At 40.9% G+C, this 20,809-nt stretch overlaps 1 protein-coding gene across 3 annotated transcripts; it reads right to left on the reverse strand.

The window, feature by feature from the left end:
• Nucleotides 1-194: 194 nt before the first annotated feature.
• Nucleotides 195-20,440, reverse strand: rabl6b (RAB, member RAS oncogene family-like 6b). 3 transcript variants are annotated; one of them, XM_070963638.1, is made up of 18 exons: nucleotides 20,305-20,440; nucleotides 16,965-17,347; nucleotides 16,696-16,830; nucleotides 16,551-16,565; nucleotides 16,274-16,321; nucleotides 16,040-16,069; nucleotides 15,611-15,663; nucleotides 15,347-15,435; nucleotides 13,886-14,026; nucleotides 12,408-12,513; nucleotides 11,186-11,289; nucleotides 10,147-10,532; nucleotides 8,003-8,156; nucleotides 7,583-7,786; nucleotides 5,026-5,287; nucleotides 4,585-4,771; nucleotides 4,132-4,190; nucleotides 195-4,041 (listed from the first exon to the last, which is right to left on the reverse strand). In XM_070963638.1, exons 2-18 carry the CDS (start codon nucleotides 17,092-17,094, stop codon nucleotides 3,850-3,852), a joined length of 2,295 nt encoding a protein of 764 aa, XP_070819739.1. In that variant the 5' UTR covers nucleotides 17,095-17,347; nucleotides 20,305-20,440; the 3' UTR covers nucleotides 195-3,849. The 3 variants fall into 3 exon arrangements, with proteins under 3 accessions (XP_070819739.1, XP_070819740.1, XP_070819741.1); XM_070963639.1 differs by lacking the exon at nucleotides 16,551-16,565; XM_070963640.1 differs by lacking the exons at nucleotides 16,040-16,069; nucleotides 16,551-16,565.
• Nucleotides 20,441-20,809: the final 369 nt, after the last annotated feature.

A 20,809-nucleotide genomic window follows, 5' to 3' on the forward strand; every position in this document is an offset into this window, starting at 1 on the left:
GAAGGAAAGGATCAAAGGTGGTCTCACATGGCGTTACCATGAAGAGACTATGACACAGGAGAGACTCGCATACTGTTAGTGAAGTAGTTTTGGACCTGGTGGCAAGACTTACACAAAAGTCACTGTGTTTTCCAAATTGTTTCAATGGTGAAATTCTTTAAAAAAAGAAAAGAAAAAAAAAAAGACGAGAAACGTTCTTTATGAAGAAATAAGTTTGCATTTATTGGACAAACCAAACGTAGGCAAACTCACACACAGTGTAAAGATGGAACATGTCATTGGGTGAAAAATAAATGAAGGGTTTCATTCCAAAATGTCATACATCCATTTGGAAAAAATACCTGAAAAAGTATGTCTGCCCTCAATTCTCAGAAATGTTATGACTTTAGAGCATACAATTTTACAATGATTTCCCCTACTGGATCTTCCTGGTCAACAGAATTTGATAGGATTTCATTGACATTTTTTCCACATGGCATACACTGTATATCATTTTTGGAACAAACCTCTTCAAATATATAGATTCATTAATATACTTTATACATTCTTTTCTTGTACATTTGAGTCTCATGCTTTGCTTGAAACTGTGCTTTCAGCATTTATCCTCAATCACATGACAAAGACAAAAAAAGAGTAGAAAGTATTCAGGATCAATGCTGCATAGTTTCAACTTTGGAATATCAAACACAATTTCTTTGTAAACCAACAGAGTGCAACCATGTGTATATGGGAGATGGAAACTGTATGAAATCTGCCAGTTGTCAAAACAACTCTAAAAATACATAGAATTTCTCTCAGATGCAAGAATGCTTCACTTATTTGAAACATTTTGGTGATGCAGTCTGTGGAAGATATTGCACGTCATCTCTGTCTATTATGAGCAGGCAATTTGAGGCATTGGAACAAAAAACATAACGTGAAATATGTAGCAGTTCATGTCACCAAGTACATGTCCTTAGAAGCAGTGGAAGTAAACCATTGGAGGATGTATTACAGGAGAGAGGAAATGTGAATGACTGTAACCCATAAAAAGCTGCATCATGTGATTGACTGTTGAGGACAGTTTCAGCACAAAATCACACACAAAATCCTGACATTTTGAAACAAAACAAGATCAAAGCAATAAATACAATAAGGGTAAAACAATGAGAAAATCCTGCAAATGTTACTTACTGAGAAATATGAACAAAATTCCATAATAATCATTTATAATGATGGTATTTTGATGTCCAAAGAGAAACAAACAAAAACAAAACACAAACAAATACACTGATTCACTGCAATATCATAACAAGCTTTAAGGATGGTAAAGACTCGGTTTCACCAATATGAGGCTAGGACAACAATCTGAACTCAACTGAGCTACCGAACACTTAACAGTAAGAACACTTAAAAATGGTTTATGAGGAGAGCGGCTCATCATTCCCTTGTAGTAACCTCCATTAAGGCAATTGCAGAAAACATGAGGAGAATTTGCATTTGTCCTACTGGCTGAAGCAGAGAAAGGTGGTCATTAAATTAACAGTTAAGTTGTGTGAACGGGGCAAGAGAGTAAAGTGTATCAGCTATTTTGACCAGTGGATTCAATCAGAAAATCACCAGTGATGACTTTTTCACTGCCAAAGTGGCTTTAGGGGGAGACAAAAGCCAACACTGCTGGCTGTTCCACACCAAGACTACGTTCACACCAAGCCGACAATATCTAAAATGCTGTGAAGATGTCATACGCATACATGAGACTTAGAACACTGAAATACCAGGAAAACTGCTAATGATGGGATCTATATTTGTCTTTCAAGAGGGTCACTGTCACATTAGGCAGTCGAGAGGCATACACTGTGGCTTTGACTTGACTGAGAGACAAGACAGACTACAGTCCCCATCTGAGCCTGATGCAGTGTTACGTGTGGATCAGTAAGGTTTCAGGCACCAACTCACTGTTCCACCCAACAGCTTCAACAACCAATGCTTACCCAGTTTAAAGTCTGAGAGTGAACGAGGACTAATTCATGGTCACTGGGGGAGATAGGCTGTCTTTTCCATTTGCAGTCAGCAGAAAGAGGGTGAGCAGCAGACATGCAGCATGTGTGCAGAGGGTGATGTCACACCCACAGGTATAACTCCTTCTATGTAGTGCACCTGGCGTGAAGGTGAGAGTCAAATGGTTACAGGTTTTAGCTTCAACAGTTATAGAGAGACAGGAAAGGGGGAGAGAAGGGAAGACATGCAGCAAAGGGCCCTGGACTGCTGCTGAAGACACTTTACCAGGTGAACTACCAGGATGTCCTCTCCATGTTCAGACTTTTGTGGAAACGGTATTTTGTTGCTTTATGGGTAAACATCATGGAACACGTTACAGAGGTTATCAAAATAAATTCAGGACACTGACAGGTGTCTCAGATGCTGAATTGGAGTTCCTCCACTACACACTGCAAAAGTGCACCCGTCACCAGGCTTATTTCTGCTCCGAACACCATCATATCGTGGTTTATTCTTGGCACATACTGTATCTTTTTACCTTCTTTATCGTCTTCCCCTGCAAACAGCAAAACTGTGCCACACAGCCAACATCTGTTCAAACAGACACAGTCTCAGCTGTTTAAACAGCCGTTCTTAACGACAACCCCTGACCTGTGTGATCAGCTACACTGACATTATGATCAGAGAGTTAGAGAAGGGACTTTTCCACTGAACTTCGCAGCCACACAGCCGTGTTTACATCATTATTGTTAAAAAGCTCAGTTTTCTTGGTCAACCCTGAAATGCACAGTCAGGATTTTAAGACTTACTCACTCTCCAGACTCTTTAGAAGTATGGATGAAAACAAAGTAAAACCATTTTCAAGTTGAGCTGGCTGAGTGTGGACATACTCCAAGAGTGAAAAAGGTCATTTATTTAAATTCTTAAAGGTCCATAGTGTTGGATTTAGTGGCATCTAGTGGTGAGGTTGCAGATTGCAGGCAACTGAACCCCCCTTGCCTTGCCCTCCTCTATAGTGGCCGCAAAAGGAACCGCCTAGAGTCAGTGTTTGGTGTCCATTCTGCACAACTGTAGAAATATTGTGGTGCAACATGGTGGACTCCATGAAAGAGGACCCGTACTCTCTGTAGATATTAAGAACTCATACTAAGGTAGCAAAAATGCAACAATTCTTATTTTCATGTGATTATACAGTAATGAAAATATAGTCATGAATATTAGTCAGTACATCGCCTAAATCTTACAAATTGGACCTTAAATTAAACTCACTCTGAAGCTGTATTAAGTGTTAATAATTAGAGACACAAGACTGAATCTGCCATTAACCATTTAAGCAAACAAATCGGAAAGAAAGAAAAGACAGAACACTATGGAATCTCTCAGGAGTCAGTCATCACTTTTAGCATGCTCTCAATTATTACCCCAATCAAACAAACATTCAACCAAAGTGGTCATCCTATTTACAGAAGCTGATTTGGAGTGGATCACTTGCAGAGTGTATCAAATCAAAGAAAATATTAAGCCAACATATTCAATCATGTCAAAGTACAAAGAGCCAATTTGTGGCTACATCGATCATCAAATTTAAACGTCACTTCTCACAACAGTACATGTGGGTCTCCTTGCCATTTCTTATAGGTAGGAATGCAAGTGACAGCACTAGTGCAGATGGGGAAATCAATCAGAAGGAACATACAGGTACCAGAGTCCTTGGGTATTTTACCTGGGTGTCGTCAGTAGCCTTGTGTATTGCGTATGGCTTGGAGATGCTGCTTTATGCACAAACAAGTCAAGGAACCGAGAGGTTTTAGAACGACCACATGCTTCACTGCTGTTCTGCAGCTCCAGTTCCTCTTAAAACAGGAGCTTTTATAGTTCTTCATAATCACCATCATCTCTTTTAACCGATCCTGCTCCTCCACCCAGAAAGTCCTCCAACTCGTCCACTTCTGTTTTCTTGGTCCGGGATTTTTTTTTCTTTTTCTCTTTCTCATCTACTGCTGCAGCTTCGTCTTTTTCCTTTTTCTTGTGTTTATGTTTCTTCTTGCTCTTTTCATCTTCCTGAAAACAAAGGATAGAATATATTGATATTTCTATTTTTTAGGCATGTTACAGCTTACAGTATGTAATATGAGCAAACAGTCACTTTACCTCTTTGCTTTTCTTCTTCTTTTTCTTCTTTTCTTTGGAGGAGTGCTTGCTTTCCTTCTCTGAAAGAGGAACAGATGCGTAGTCTTACAGTGATGTACCTTTATACCTTGTTATTACATGAACATCCAAAGATTCAAAACATAAAATACTTCATAAATGTATTCAAATGTAATTTGGAATCCGTACAGTGCCTATATCTGTAACTATGGCCCTATAAATTCCGGATAACCACCATTTCTGGAAGTGAGTGTCATGTTGTCTCGTACTATGGGCCTTTCACAGACTTCTTTTGGTCTTGAGAACACAATTACCCCAGAACTGCCGCCGCAGTCAACATTACAGACTGGGACCGGAATCAATCAATCATTTATGGATACCAGTGTGATTTCTAATCCAAATGTCAGTTGATTTAGAGAGTTAAAAAGACACGTGGACAGATATTTCATGGCTTGCCTTCCTGCTCCTCGCTGCTATCTTTGGCTGCAGGAGCCTCTTCTTGGATGCCGAGGCCAAACAGGTCGGTATCGTCCTTGTGTTTGAAGGAGATCACAGTGGGCTTTAGAGGTTCTGGCACCTTGGCTAACTGCATGTCATTGTCAGAGAGGTCGGACAGAAGCTCATCTCTGACTGGAAATGTATCCTGGGACCAACAGGGCAGCAAGAAAATGAATGATCACATGAGGAAATGTTTAGACTTTTCCATAGAACAACAAGAAAAATAAAGGATTTTTCAGAAGTTGTGAAAGAAGAGCAACTGAGATCTCTTTAGTAGTACTCGCTGACTCAGTCCAACAGTTACATTAAAAGCTCAGGCTGTCAGAAGTAAAAAGATCTGTGAACTGAACTGACCTCTCAAACTGAATCTGCTGTGGTGGCAAATCTGTCCTACTTTACCTTTGCTATTTTTGGTGTGTCTGACGCTTCAGACTCAAAGTCAGGGTCATCCATGACAAATGAGAGCATCTGCTGAGCTACAGGGGCCTCGGGGTCTGTATCAGAGTCCTCAGCTTTGGGTGTGCTTCCCTTCTTCTTGCCTTGGAGTCTGGCTGGCTGCTCTGCTGCTGGAGTCAAAGTGAGGGAGATGGGTACTGCAGTCTGGCCTTTGAGCTCTGGAGCTTTAGGTGCAACCTTTGGTTTTAGGATGTGGATCACAGGCCTGAAAGGGGTGATATAGAAGATTTGTTTACATAAAAATATGTTGATTTTTTTGGTACACAACATACACTGGATAATTGTCCATGTCTTTCACTTATTCTTTAATGTTCTTTGCTTGTTAATTTCTACTACAAATTTCCTTTTCTTATCCGTATGCTGATCTTTTGCTGCAGCAGTGGTAAATATTCAAGTTTCTTAACTAAAAATCTCAGAAATGACAGAAACTGGGAACCTGTCATGGCTACATTGGCCTCTGCGGTGTGATTGTGTAAACCATCTTGTCACACTGCAGCACTTTATGTGGCAGATTGAAATCATTTGCAGCTCAGGCCATGCATTAGCACAGTTATACTATAAGGCAGGGGTGTAAAACTCACATACACACTGGGCCAAAATAAAAAAAAAAATTGTTGAGGGCTAGACTGCGTCAATGTTTATTGAAAACTGACTGAAATTACCTTATTGCACACATTGAACCTGAAACTAACACAGCCTATAAGTTATTTCCTATTAAACATTAATCATTAAATAAATGAAAAATCAGTTGCAATCATTTCTTATGGCTTTATCTGCAGTTTTCCATTGTAATTTCAGATGAAAACACTTTCCCACAGGCCAACAACAGCCTAAAAATTATTTCCTTCAAAGAAAAAGCAAACATGCCCAGTGGTAGCAAGAAAAGAATGCAAAAGGTCAACATATATTAAACCTGAGTCTGAGACTTGCACACCTTTGATGGCCATGACAATGCACTGGCAGTGCATTGTGGGACTTCCAGTACTAGTGGTACGTGCAATAAATTGGTGGGCCAGCTCTAATAATAATGATTAGATATTATCATGCGGGCCAAAGATAATCCATTGTGGGCCGGGTTTGAGTTGAGACATGAGTTTGACATATATGCACTAAGGTTTCCAGTAAATTACAATAAGGAGTCTACATCATCTGGGCACTAACCAGTCACAATGGAAAGAAATGGCAAAGAGGAAATAGCACAGATGCCTTCGAGTGGAATAAGTGAGTTTTTGTTTTTGACATGAGTCTAGGCAATTATCTAAATGTGTTAAACCCATGAGAAAAAACACTTCTACACAACTGAGGACAAAATGGGATGCAGAAAATGTCAATCACCTTGATTTTGTGATTGCTGTGTTTCAAAATCAAACCAGGCTAACTTGGAATTATGGGAGAATTTTCAGTGAAGAAGTTGCTGGTTGTTGAAATGAACTCCTCTCATGAACTCAGTATGTGTTTACTATTGATTGACACCATTTGATTTTTGGAATTTCCCCTTGTGGGACTAATAAAGGTATATTGAATTGAAAAAAAAAAAAGGTATATTGAATTGATGTGAAGACAGGGCTGTGATTATGATGTCATGACATCCAATTTGAAGGTACCAATGCAGATTATGATACAACCCCAACTCCAAAACATTTGGGAGGCTGTGTTATAAATATATGAAACGTGATCATTTGCTAATCCCTTTTCACATATACACAATTGAAAACATTACAAAGACAAATGTATTTAAAGTTTGACCTCGTCGGCTCCATTGATTTTTGTAAATATCTGCTTATTCTGAATTTGATGCAGCAACACATTTCAAACCAGTTGGTCAGTTGTTCACGAACAAGGATGGAGCGAGATTCACCACTTTGTGAACATGTGACTGCATGAAGGATATAACTACATGGGCTCGGAAACACTTTGTAAAACAGGTCATATGCAAATCTGTGCAGCACCCTGTTTTTTGGCATAGGCAATGTACATCCTCTTCAGTTTCACTGCTTTTTTTGCTGCCACTATTACTATTCCAAAGATTTACTATTGTCAGTCGCCAAGGATAAAACAATTATTATCTCAGATCTGGTCTGACATGTCATATTTAGATTTGCAGAACCAATTCATTATCTCTTTCTGAACCATTCCAGTACATTGGCTTGTATAGAGTGTCCTATTAAGGGAAGGCCAAATGCAACTGCAGCAGTGTGTCAAACCCAGTTTGACACATTGTGTCAAATTTCTTTGAGTTATGTATGAAAGTACAGCAAAGCAAACAAAATACGTTGCTTTGCTGTTGTCCGTTTAAGATGTTGCTAGTTAATAGTAAACCCCTGGCTGGAACACTTTTATTGTGGCTCCCTATGACAGACTAAATTTCCTCTAAAATCTCTGCCAGGTTCCAACATGGACATCAACCCTTGATATGGCACCATATTTTTATATGAGAATCGATAAACTGCTAAACTCAGAGAGTTTCACACCATGTCATTGGAACTGTCATTGGACTTACGCTTTCAGCTCAGGCTCACTGTCCAGGTCTTGGTCATGTGTGATAGTGGGGGCTGCTGGTACTCCCTCCTCCTCGTCACTGGTCAGAGTGATATCTTTACTGAGGGGCAGGGACTTAGGTTGGGGAAGGCTGGGATCAGTGTCATCAGGATCAAGCTCATCCTGGAAACCAGACACCATGGGGTTTCCTCTGTCCTCACCATCACTGGGACAGAGACAGAACAAGAAAACTGTCTTTTTCCTTTACTCATTGAGGCACACTACTGTGGGCTACTGTGCAACTCTGCTGGAACAGCTGGGGTGGTTTAAAGCAGGACCTCAGTGACAACGAATGTACATATGCCCATTTTAAAATGCACAGACCTCTGTTAAATATAACTTGTATATAATATTAGATAAAAAAAATTAGCAGACATCTCACCTGTCGCTGTCCACAGCAGCAGCTGGTGCAGGCTGAGGCACCTTGGTCTTGAAGGGCAGGCTGTCCTCCAGGAAGCTTTTATCCAGTCTCTCATCTGGCACAAAATCATCCACACTCTGAACCTTAACAGGGCACACTGGTGCAGGTGGGCCCTCTGAGGAAAACATAGTGGCCAATATATGTGAGTGACTACCAACCAAATGAACTTTATTCAAATCTAACATTTCCCATCAGAAAGCTCCCATCACTGCACTGCCATGTTTTACCTTGTTAATTACACAAAAACTGCAGTGAAACAGTGAAATCACTAAATAAACCATTACCAAAAAAAAAAAAAAAGCACATAAAAAAAAAACACGACATTTAAGGAAGGAGCCATGTGCTCATGCAACACTTAGCACCTGAAGTGGAATGCTGCTGAATTAATTAAATGTGAATGAACCGTAATATAACGGAGGAGGAGTGCTTTCTGTTCTCTTACAGGCTCACTTTGCCACTAAAGACTTCATTACTGACCATTTACATGTGAGGGATTCTTGTCCCCTTTCCTCATAGTGAATGTTGCAATATATTTATTTACATTTTGCTCATCATAATTTCATTCATGTCAGCTGCATGAATGAAACCTGAACATATAAAGAGGGAGACTGCTGGCCCTTTTTTTAACCCCTTTTGAACAGCACTGCCAGGGGGAAACTATATAGACTAAACATACTGTCTCAACAATGTAAAATTGGCTCATGCGCAGTGTTTCATAGTACCAGACTGATTGTATTTTCTTTGAACACAGGAAATGGGCAAGATTAAGGGAGATAAGAACAGTGATCTTGTGAGCACAAGATGTACTGCTACTGTGTATTTAACTTTGTGTTGCTGCAGTCTGTACATTAATCTGACATCTTTCTGTTCAGTTCAGACTTGCACTGAGGTGGAAGTGTACTAAAAACCAACACTGCACTCCACCGAAGACAAAAAAAGAGGGCTGGGATTCACGCAACCAAAGTTCAAGTTCAAGAAGTACAAAAGGGGTTTGCACACCCACTTGGTCTGATGTAGCAAGGCTGCTATCACGAGGAATATTGCTATGTATGTTTTCATTAGTGTACAATAACCTCAAAATTAGAATCGTTGTGAATCTTTATATCTACAGGAGGAGCGGGTCCTCTTCACAGAGTCCACCATGTTGCACTGCCATGTTTCTACAGTAGCCCAGAACAGACAAACCAAACATTGTCTCTAGGAAGCACCGTTCACATTTTTTGTAAGTTCTCTTGTCACTACAGGTTCTCCTACATGCTGGGAAAGGAAGGGCTGAGAAGAGGGGTATTCAGCTGGTTGCAATCAGCAACCTCATTGCTAGATGCCAATAAATCATACATACAGGGCCTTTAACGTAAAAATGACTTATCTATTCAGGACAGACATGTACCTTTGCTATGAAATCTTATATAACAAGGTGCATGTCTGAGAGATGCTAAAGAGTAAGATTTAAATGCAAACATTAGTGAGTGACTCACAGTCTGAAATCATTTAAGTGGGAGTGTTGCCTTTGTCTTGACTCCAATGCCATATACTGTATCAAAGGCCATATACTTTACACTTAGTAAAAACAGTATTTCTGAAGCCATTGCCTTTATGTTCAATATAACACCCTCTTAAGAGCCCACTTAAGTGTGAATTTACAACAGCACTAGGTTAGGGCCTCTGTATGGTTCTTGTGCTGGTCTTCACACGTGCATGCATGCACCAACAAAACACTGCAACTGCATACGTACATGCTGGCACATGCTGATATCTGGCTCCTGGTCTGTGTGACCAACAGCTGTTATCAGCTGGTGGTTACACAGAACAATATTATTTTTGTCCACTGAGTGACTCTTGATACTGCTTGATCTGTTTCTCATTGGTCACAATGTGGTGGCCCACAGTAGCAAATATCTAAAACACGCATCAAGATGTATGCCTCTGTTCCATCTCTGCTCAGGACATGCTGAAATGATTATGTGTAGCCTACATTTCAAAATAATGACACAGCAATGAACAAGATCTAAATGTACATCTCACCAAATAATCAGCAGTGTACAAATGATCTGCAGCCATATGCATCAACCTTCCATGTAACTTTCTGATATGCCGAATCTTACCTGGTGCAGAGGCACTAGCCTCAGCAGCAGGAGATGAACCGAACCAGCGGGAGATGAAGCTGCGTTTCTGGGGGGCTGAGGCCCCAGACGCAGCTGAGGACTGAAGGTGCTCGGGCGACTGAGCCGATGGCTTTGCCTCAACAGTAGGTGAAGCTACCACGCTAACCACTGTTGAGGGAGGTGGAGGGGAAGACGCTGACACAGATGGTGACTGTGGGAGCACCTGGGTGGGAATGGGGGGCTGAGGAGTGCTGGGGCTGGAGCTGCCTGTGGAGGCCCCACTGGGAGGCACAATGGGGGACTGGGAGCCTGAAGAGGGACTCTGACCATTGGCTGGACCAGGAGAGCCATAGCCCTTACTGCGAGACTCCAAGTTCTCCAGGAAGCTGCAGAAATCACAACAGGGATGGTTAATAAACAGCGACTGACCTGAAATAATATCTGAGGCTGGGAGCACAGTGTGGGGATGGTAGAGTGTAAATGCTGCTCTTGATTCAGTCAAAGTCATAAATATTTCTGTTGTGTTGATGTCACCCTGTGCTATAATCACTCAAAACACAGAAGTCATGACTATTACAAGAAATTTATAATATACTCTGATGAAGACAAATGTGGATTTGTACTTATTAAATGTTAATATCCACAACCACCTTTACATGTTTGAATTGTTGTGTCTTCTGACACCATACGGCCAAAAGCTGAGAATCAAGAACAAGAACTTCCTGTCCTGTACTGATGAATTCCCAAGAAAAAGAAAATAGAAACTATTTTTATTCTTACATTAAGAATAAAAGCGTAGCTGAAGGAAATGTACCCAAACAGCAGATTTTATAAAATGGTGTAAAATTCAACAGATGGACAGAAACACTGCTACAGTCTACAGCTGGTTTCAACCGGGAGTGTAGACATGTTTCTGGGGCCCACCAGAATGCAGCCGGTGTACACAGTATGCTATCTGGTGTGAACAAAAAACTTTTGCTCATGTCCCTCTGGAGCTCTGTACAACAGAACACTGGCAGAAAGAAAAAGCAGACAGTACATCTCATAGTTTTGATCTTCAGTCTCCTGCTGGACACAGAGTTCCTCCAGGGTGGCATCCATGTCAAGCTGGTTGGTCTCTAGCTGCCTCAGGAGCGTCTCTCTCTGCACGCACACACACGCACGCACGCACACACACACACACACACACACACACACACACACACACACACACACACACACACACACACACACACACACACACACACACACACACACACACACACACACACACACACACACACACACACACACACACACACACACACAACTCTTTAAAATCCTCAGGACAGGATGGAACAACTGAGGGGGTGCAAACTGATGATGGCAACAATGCTGCCAAAAAAAAAAAAAACACACAAAAAACAATGATGTTTTTGCGTGGAAACAAAAAAAATGATCAATGTGTGGCGTCCAGGCTCCGTGCTACATCCATCTATATCAGCTCTGTGATATATAAAAGCCTGCTCGTGATATTAACTCCCACTGTATGAGGCAATGCCAAAGATAAGAAAAACTCTGAATTTTAAAGATGTGTCGTCCTTCTGCTGATGTCATTCACTGCCTGCAGTTACTGCTTTATTGGCACCCAATTTTTAAGATAGTGTTCGAGTCAAACTATAGTAAACAGTTCAGCTACACACAGACAGCCTTCCTGAAAAACATACTGAAACAATACAATGGAAGCAAAGATGAAAATATAGATTTTGACACTTCATCTGTTTTGGTAAAGTACTCTTAGTGGCTTTTTACAGTTTACATGTACAAGTAAAACATGATCTTTTACTTCACCTGGTTTCAGTGTGTCTACCTCCCTGCTCTACTATCTGCTTAAGTCATGACCTGCCCTTACTCTGCCTCTGATTGGCTAGTACTTGTTGCCTTCACTGGGTTGGTTCGGTTTACACCGGGGACAGACTGCCTGCCTAAGAAGTGTGTGTGCATTGCAGAACCTCATTTAGGCATGAGGAGCAAGACTGGTTCAGGTTATTAGGTTAAGAATATCAGAGTCAGCCACAGGGTGAAACCGATTCACAACATGACAGAATATGTGTTATGCCTGATTGCAGATGACTTGATGGATGACATGTGGACACTCCAAGAAAAACAATGCGTTTCTGTGCAGATCTACAAACTAATTTTGCCAAAATGTGACAAGTCTGCAATCCCAAACTAAGTAAAAATGAATATTAATTAAGTCACATGAGGGTTGAAAAAATAACCTGGAGCTGCAGGAAGGGGATGTTGAAAAACCTGTGCAGATATTTCAAGCCAAAACCATTCTTCATTGAAGACTCAGCATAGTGGATGTAAGATGATCCCATTGGTCTGTAAAACACAAGTATTACTAGTTATCTTTCATGACCTATACAGTACCTTTGTACGTTGTAGAAATGTCTTTGTAATCCTCTTTATTATTCCAAGGTTAAGATTGTAAACATCTGACAAACACATCTGACATATTATCACTATCAGTGTTTTGCAAACAATAGTCATTTCATACATCCAGCAGATATAGGAATAGAGTTTGCTTACTGGCTGAATATATTAGCTATATTGGCTGAGTTCATTGCTGGTTGTTTTTTTTTTTTCTTGGCGGGGGGGGGACACTTTCCATTTTATTTTGCCAATGTAATGGTGTGCCTCTAAAGAATGAGCTGCAATGCAGCGACAGACTCTGTTCTGTAAGTAGCTCAAGGTAGCACAAAGTGGCCAGCAATGTTTAGAGAGGCAGCAGGGATAAACAGTGTGTACAGGCAGAATATTTTCACAATGTGCACACACACACGCAAATGCAGTGGCAATCACCAGTTGTTGGGCTGACGTGGGCAATTTTTATTTTGCCCAACCCCACAGAGCAACCTTATCATTCATCTGGAGACATGTTTGAAAAAATACGATAAATTAAGCTCTTCTGGTCTCCACCAACTCCTGGGGGAAAGTCTCTTTAGCTGTTAAATGCTCCACTGTGTTCACCAGGTAGTATCTAACTGTGTCTCTCTGCTGTTTGTTGCTGACCAGGCACAGTATACCACCAAGAGTTGGTGGATACGCCCACTAATTATCAGGTGTTTCAGGAACACCCATTGCTAAGGTGCAGAAAATCCAGCACATAGTTCTGAAATCACCATAGACAAACTTTTAGAATTAGTCATAAAGAGCTCAGTGACTTTAAAATGTGGCACTGTCATGACATGCAACATTTGCCTTAAGTCAGTTTGTGAAATTTCTGCCCTACTCGGTCTGTCCTGGTTGACTATAAGTGCTATTATTGAGATGTGGAACCACCTAGAAGCAACAACAACTCAACAACAAAGTGGAAGACTACATAAACTCACAGAGTGGGGCCAAATTGTCTATCGTCTTTTGCATCATTTGCTACAGACTTTCAAAGTGAAGGAACGTCTCTGGAAGGAGCCTCAGCCCAAGAACTATGCACTGGGAGTTTCATGAAATGGGTTTTCATGGCCAAGCAGCCTGCTTTGTATCCAAAGCTTGCTGGAGTAGTGTAAAACACGCCGCAACTGGATGAAGAGAAATAAAGCACACCTTGCAGTCTGATGGACGAATCTGGATTTGGCAGATGCAAGGAGAATGCTACCTAGGAGACTGCACAGTGCCTACTGCAAAGTTTGGTGGAGGGGGCTTTATGGCTCAGGCTCCTTTTCTTTTTGCCATTAAGCTAAATACTAATCTCTACCTGTTAAGTCCAGCAATCAGGTCTCTTATATCATCAGGGAGGATGACACGATGCTCGCCCATGTCCCTGTGGTTTCCCAACACACACACTGGCACATGGGTGGGTACTTTGGGCAGTTCCCTCAGGATGTAGTTGAATGTCCTGCAATTGACCACAACAACTCATTGATCAGTGGGTGAGTGAGGAGAACTTATCCATAGCAGTTTTCTAAAGACATTAACAAGTACAAATACATAGATGAAAACTATACAAAAATATGCTGCTGCAAGCTGTTTCAGAAAGGTATATTAGAAAAGGTACACTAAAAGTCTATTTGAGCATACCGATTTAAAAGAAAATCCAGTTCAGATTCAAGAAATCATGAAGTAAAATAACTTAACAAATCATATCACACAGTATGGTGTATTCCCATCACTGGGTAGAATTAAGGGTTCTGTTTATAAAAACGCTTACTTTATTCAGACTAAGATATACCAATAAGGCATCAAATCAAAAAACTTTAAAACTTTTAATCATACTGATGCCTTTTTTACAATATTTACTGGATACGGCCAGTACTATAGTTTTCTCACAATCAATAACCCCCCCCCCAAAAAAAATTAACAACATGGTAGTCTATCAATACTGTCTTTCCTTCCATTTGAGCCTCTAATTCATTCCTACTGAAGACATAAATATTTAATAACAGCTCACTGGTGTATTCTTACATTTTTAAAGAAGACTGTATCATTTCCTAAACAGCTGGGCCTTACAGTTTTCAGTACACATCACTCAAACAGGAAGGAAAGCAACATTTTCAACTTTGGGCTCAAACAAAACTACAGAGTTTGTGTTCATAGTAATGAAGGAACATGTTGAACAGTGTGGCTTCTGGGTGTGTTTCTAATAGCTGTGCTATAGAGCTCCAGTGTTGCCAGACAGAGGAACAAAAGTACAGCATATCAGGTTTTGGATACACACAATACTTGCAGGATATATTTATTGTTGGTTTAGGTGTTTTTATTGGACTCGCTGATAATAAGAAAAATGTGGGACCACACTTGTCCTGTAAGTGTCAAAATAGCATATATTTACTCCACGCAGTGAACTAGAATAAATGTTTTTTATGTACACCTGAGTGATTGGCATGAGTGCATACTGAAAATGACACCAATACTGTAACAGGACAGCACACCCGCATGGCACATCTACAACAAACATTTAAATACCTATTGGTGGGAAGACATGCCGGTATTAAAAAAAAAAAATCAATTTATTCCCTCACGCATGAGGCCCAAAATAGCAATAGTGAAAAGTCTTCAAAGGTTTTTGACTTTCAAGTTAAACAAACTCCAGGAGTGGAAACTCAGCTTCACAGCCACATGCAGGCAGACTGAAACCTCATCCGTCCATGCATATTGTAACATTAGAGTTCACTGACAAGACAGTGTTAGGACAACAACTGAAGACAGACACTCTTACCACTGCTTGGTAATGTCAAACATCATGATGACTCCATTACAGTTCTTGTATACATCCAGGAACTCTGCATCCAGGGCCACCTCATCCGACTACGACACACATATTAAACAAATGTATTAATCACACAGCTTAGAACATAAACATAATAGTTACATTTTGACAACTTATATTCTTAATCATTTATACTGTATAAGACAAGCCAATAAAGACACTGACACACACAGTATTAAGGGAGCCTTTTTCCAGAGCACATATGATACTCACGTCTTGGGGCTCATTCTCCAGTTTCAAATTGTCTCCACGCCTTTTGCCTTTGCCTGAATGAACAAGGAATTGAGAAGTGCTAAGTTTATACAAACTGGCAAGAAGAAAAACCTCATGCTTTACGTTAGTTTAATGAGTAAAGCAAGCAGAGCAGCACAGCCACTTTTCTTTAGGAAAAGCATCTTGCAGCCTAATCTTAACACACATCATTCTTTAAGTACACTGTTGGCATTACGTCAAGGCTCACACAGTGCAGATGCTCAAGTTCTAGCTGTCTACAACAGAAAACTTAGCCAAACTCTGAAATGTAGCCACGCAGGGTATAGCCAAACCTTGAGACTATTGGTGTCAGGTTATGAGTGGAACAAGGCATGGCAAACCCACGGCACACAGGCGAGTTACATTTCTACACACTATTGTGGTGCTCACCTATACCTTCAGGAAGAGGATATTTTTGGCCTGAGATGAGTGCAAGAGAGGTGCAAAAAAGACAACATCAACAATGAGGACAGAAAAGAAAACAAGCAACCATGCGTCTATTTGGTGTCATGACATACTGTAGCAGGCTGACTGCAGTAGACAGAAAAAGGTGTCACTTCTTATACTGAGGTAAGCCTCAGCGGAAGGTCTGATTCTTTAACTGGCATGTGTGTCAATACTCACCTTTGTCAACCACGTCCCACACCTCTACCTTGACCACATCATCAGTAGCTGAGAATTGAGACAGAATTGAGTGTTTTTATTATTCATGTTCTTGGGCTACAGAGAAAAATAATTCATATGTACAGGCTGTCAGGTGACTAATATAGATCCAGTAACTTAAGAGAAGTATTGGTGGAAAGGCTTTGCTTTGTACGGACCAACTAACACAAATACAGGACACCTACTCCAAAAACTGGTTATCTGAAGCGTAATCTAAATGCACAGTCTCTCTTTTTACCTTGATATGGAGCCACTGAAACAAATCACCGAGGCACAAACAGCAGATGTCAAATATTCACCAAAATAGAAACATAATCAAAGCAGTAATGATGAGATAAAATAAATGGTAACATTCAGAGATGACATGAGTAATAATGGCTTACTTTTGTAATTCCAATGGATACTTGTGGCTTGGATCTCCTGAGTGGGAAGGTACTCCTCCACAAACTTCTTGCCCTGCAATCGATGCCATAAAGTGCTCTTTCCAGTGTTTCTATCTCCCCGGATGACTATTTTCACTTCAGAGGGAAAGACATTGTCCATTAAATTAATCAGGAAATAGTTCCTACTGCACTGACAGGCAGCATTTTATAGATGATACAGACATGTCAGACTGCAGAAACCAGTTCACCTGATTGGCTAAATGACTTACTATTATACTGGACCCCTTTGGCAAAGCGTCTCTGCAAACTTTGGTTCATCGACTGCAGCCCAGCCGGGATGTTCTTGTCCCTGAGCTGACCTGGCTCAGATCCCACCAGCTTCTTAAGTGCTGAAAACATCTTGACGAGACTTCACAAGCTTGAACAGCAGCACGCTTTATTACTGAGGAACTTCCCCACAATTTGTCGCACACAACTGAAGGAAAAATGTAACAGTGTATCCTGGTGGCTGAGGAAGTTATGGGTCCATGCTTAGAAGTAAGGATGACGCCAAATCACTAAAAACAGACTCTTTAGCAGGGGTGCTCTTGAATCTGACTAGATGTTCTTGCTTGCCAGTTAGAAGCAACTAACACCTGGTTTTGAGCATCATCTGTGGGAAAAACAGAATACAGAAGTTATGGTATGTCAACTACCCTTCCCTTTCACGTTGTAGGCATGATAAGAAAGGCAGGACTGTCAAACACTTAAGTCCACACAATACCATGTCTTCATGACAAGGAATGACAGAAATGCACAGTCAGATCTGCTTCTTTGAAGGAGATACATAATGTATTTCAGTTCATAAATATCAACAAAAACAGATAACTGTTTCACTTATACAGTAATAATACCATGAATACTTGTTTCGATGTAGCCTCAGGTTGTGCCTGTCATGTTTTGTCATTACATTTTCTGATTTTGATTCTGAATATATTTTCAGAGACCTCATGGTTCTCTGAATTGAACTATACTGCATCCTCTGTACACTATAAAAGAGTTTTAACACGTTTCCCAAGTTGATCCACTGTTTCCTAATCCACAAAAAGATGGAAGCCAGAAATGAAATGTGTGTTGAATTTACACTTCAAATCAGATTTGTGTTCAAGCCCTGAAGGGGAGGAATCGTATTGGGCTTGTGCCAGTTTATATTATAATTACTATTATTTACATGACACTTGGGCCCATAACTGGAAATGATGTCCCTGTGTGTTGAACTTGTTGGATTTTTGACTGATGACTGAGATGCACATTTCTATTTCAAACGAGCAGATTGGTTGGAAAACATGGCCACAACCAACCGAAAAACTCCACAACAGGGTAAATGGCCATAACTTCTTAACGATTTGCCCGGTCATCCTAAGTCTTGGTACGTCTCATCAGGCCATAATCAGGAATAGCCCTACTCAAGCACTCTGAGCCTGGGGGGCATCATTAATACCAAAAACATATATTTCAAAACCCACTGAACAGAATTTCACCATGTCAGGTGAGCTCTGTGGGCAAGTATGAACAAAATGATTGATGTCTATGAAGATTCTCTTTCATCCAGGTCATGGTACTTCTAAGTGCTTCCACAGGCAGCTGGACGTGCTTGTGATTCTACAAGACATTTCACCTCTTATCTAAAAGGCTTCTTCAGTTCTAACTGACTGGTTAGGAGTCTAAGGCATTTGTCCTCTGGCAGGATCATAGCTCCACCCAGCTTTCATGCAAGCTGTTAGGGTCACATGAATCATGGTGCTGATGGCTCAATGGCTGTTAATGGGGGAGAATGGGTGGGTCATTGACCCACCTTACCATCATGTGACTCAATAGGGTCACGCGAGTCCTGGTGTGAATGGCTGTTAAGCTGCCTTGGGAGAGATCTCAGGACTGCATTGTAGATGGCTGATAAGTGGTGTCTTAGACCACCTCCTGTCTCACTGGTCTCCCCTGGCCAAAATCTGTACATTATTGTCCTCAAAGGACTGTCCCTTGTCCTTGAGATGTAGACTGACTGCTAAGTCTTAACCTGTGTTGGCTCTCCTGTGTGCCATGCACTTGTGAAGCAGTTGTTTTGTTTCCCCAATCCCCAATCTGCTGCATTGCACAGCATGTGTCTGGTGTTTCTGCCTGAAGTTGTTGGTGGGCTTGAAGTGAACAGGGATTTGGTGTTTGTTGAAAATCCTTCTGAATTTTCCAGATACTCCTGCAATGTAAGCGATGACAATGTTGTTCTGTTTATGGTCCCTTTCTTCTCTCTCTGTTCTGTGTTTTTTTGCTGTCTTGATGAAGGCCCAGTTTGGGAAGCCACATGTTCTGAGTGCTTCCTTGATGTTTTTCCTGCTCCTTATCCTTGCCTTCTGTCCTTGTGGGCAGTTCTGGGCTCAGTGTTGAAGGGTTCTGATAACCCCCAGTTTGTGCTCCAGAGGGTGGTGAGAATCAAAGAGCAAAAACTGATCTGTGTGCGTGAGTTTTCTGTATACTTCAATGCTGAGGCTCCTGTCATCTTCAGTGTGCACTGCACAATCCAAAAAGGTCAGGCCATCTCCTCTAACATCCTCCCAAATGACTGATGCAAATGGACCTGACCTGTCACATTTTACTCATAACTCAAGATGCCTTTGAGCAATCCTGATTAAACTTGGTGGACATATCCCAGGCTCTCTCCTGACCATACACACTGTTTCTCACTGGACATATCTGGTCATTTCTGGCTACCTTGGAAGGAAGTGGTCACAACCTGGGAAACAAGCAAGTATTTTTTCATTCAGATATTCTTCTGGAAATGACATTAAAACAGCACTAAGGGCTATTAATCATAGATGACAGAAAAAAAAAAAACTGATGATTATCTTAAGCTATGTAAGCAAACTTTGATGTAATGCTAACACATAAGGGCACAAACTGGTGCTATAGACTTGTTTGCAGTGGGTAAATTGAAAAGGCATTAGTGACTGGCTCACTGATTTATAGGTGAAACATTAGGTCCATGTTGGTGATACGTGAAACATGGTCTTACAGCAGTCCATCAGAGCAAATGTCCACGTCCCAGTAAAACCCTATTGGGAGCTGTCACCCTGGAGGTGTTAACATTAATTATCTATTATCGGGATCAGCGTCGGGATTTGGCTCCGGTTAACATAATTAGTACAGTACGTCTTTCTCTGTTCGTCTTGAGCAGAAACTCGATCAAATTCAAAGCCGAATTGTGCAGAACTGTAATACAACACAAAGAATGAAGTCTTTCCAGGGTAATTTTCCCTTTAACGAAATGCAACTAGCTTTAGCTGCCCAGGCTATTAGCTGGGTCCAGAGTGCTGTACCGATTTTTTTAAGCAATGTTTAAACGTGTGAAAGAAAAGTAGTCTGAGTGTACGTCAAGGATAAAAGAAGGCTTCAAACAGTGATAAGGCAGCTCTGTCTGTTTCCTGTCCTCGCTAAAAGGTAACGTTATCTTCTGGCTCTGTTTTAGCTAACGTTTGCCCAGCCAATATTAGCCTAGCTTTCCCCCTGTACGCTTATTAACATGAAACGGCAGCGAGACAGGGTATTTTCTTCCAGCTAATATCAGCAACAAATACTCACGGTCATTTAATAAAATGTGATATTGCGGCCCCGACATTTTTTTCTCAAAACATCTGTCCGACCTCCATCCCGATGGCGATATATCAGCGACATTCCTTCGCAAAAACGGCACCCTCACCAACCCAGCATGAAGAGTGACACAAAAATGAACAACTTCCGTTATCACTTTCAAAATAAGGTTCATGATTAAGAAATGATAACAGTACAAACGTGAAAACTACTTGTACTCTAACAAAACTGTTAAAATTCAACTTAAACACTATTGCCCATTTCCAGTTTATGTAAAGGAAAGTTGATCAAGTATTTCCTTATGGAATATTATTTCTGTCCCATAGGTATACTTGACCTCAATGTGTTTTACTGCAGGTTTGATAAGTCAACAGTCACATGCCTCACTAACTCTGAACACGAGTCCCCTCCTGCTTCAAACACTCCATAGTCATCCTGGTCCTCAAGAAACCCTCTATCACAGGATTAAAAGACTACAGGCCTGTTGCCCTGCTGA

The sequence above is a fragment of the Chaetodon trifascialis genome, chromosome 6 (assembly GCF_039877785.1).
Source record: "Chaetodon trifascialis isolate fChaTrf1 chromosome 6, fChaTrf1.hap1, whole genome shotgun sequence".
NCBI lineage: Eukaryota > Metazoa > Chordata > Actinopteri > Chaetodontiformes > Chaetodontidae > Chaetodon > Chaetodon trifascialis.

Bases quoted from the DNA above. Each gene is read 5' to 3' on its own strand.
- rabl6b (XM_070963638.1), bottom strand. From the start codon at position 17,094: ATGTTTTCAGCACTTAAGAAGCTGGTGGGATCTGAGCCAGGTCAGCTC. The intron at 15,664-16,039 runs GTGAGCACCACA...TTGTTCATTCAG, and splicing joins TCCTCTTCCTGAAGGTATAG to GCAAAGGCAAAAGGCGTGGA. The intron at 10,533-11,185 runs GTACTGTCTGCT...TGATTTCTGCAG, and splicing joins GAAGATCAAAACTATGAGAT to CTTCCTGGAGAACTTGGAGT.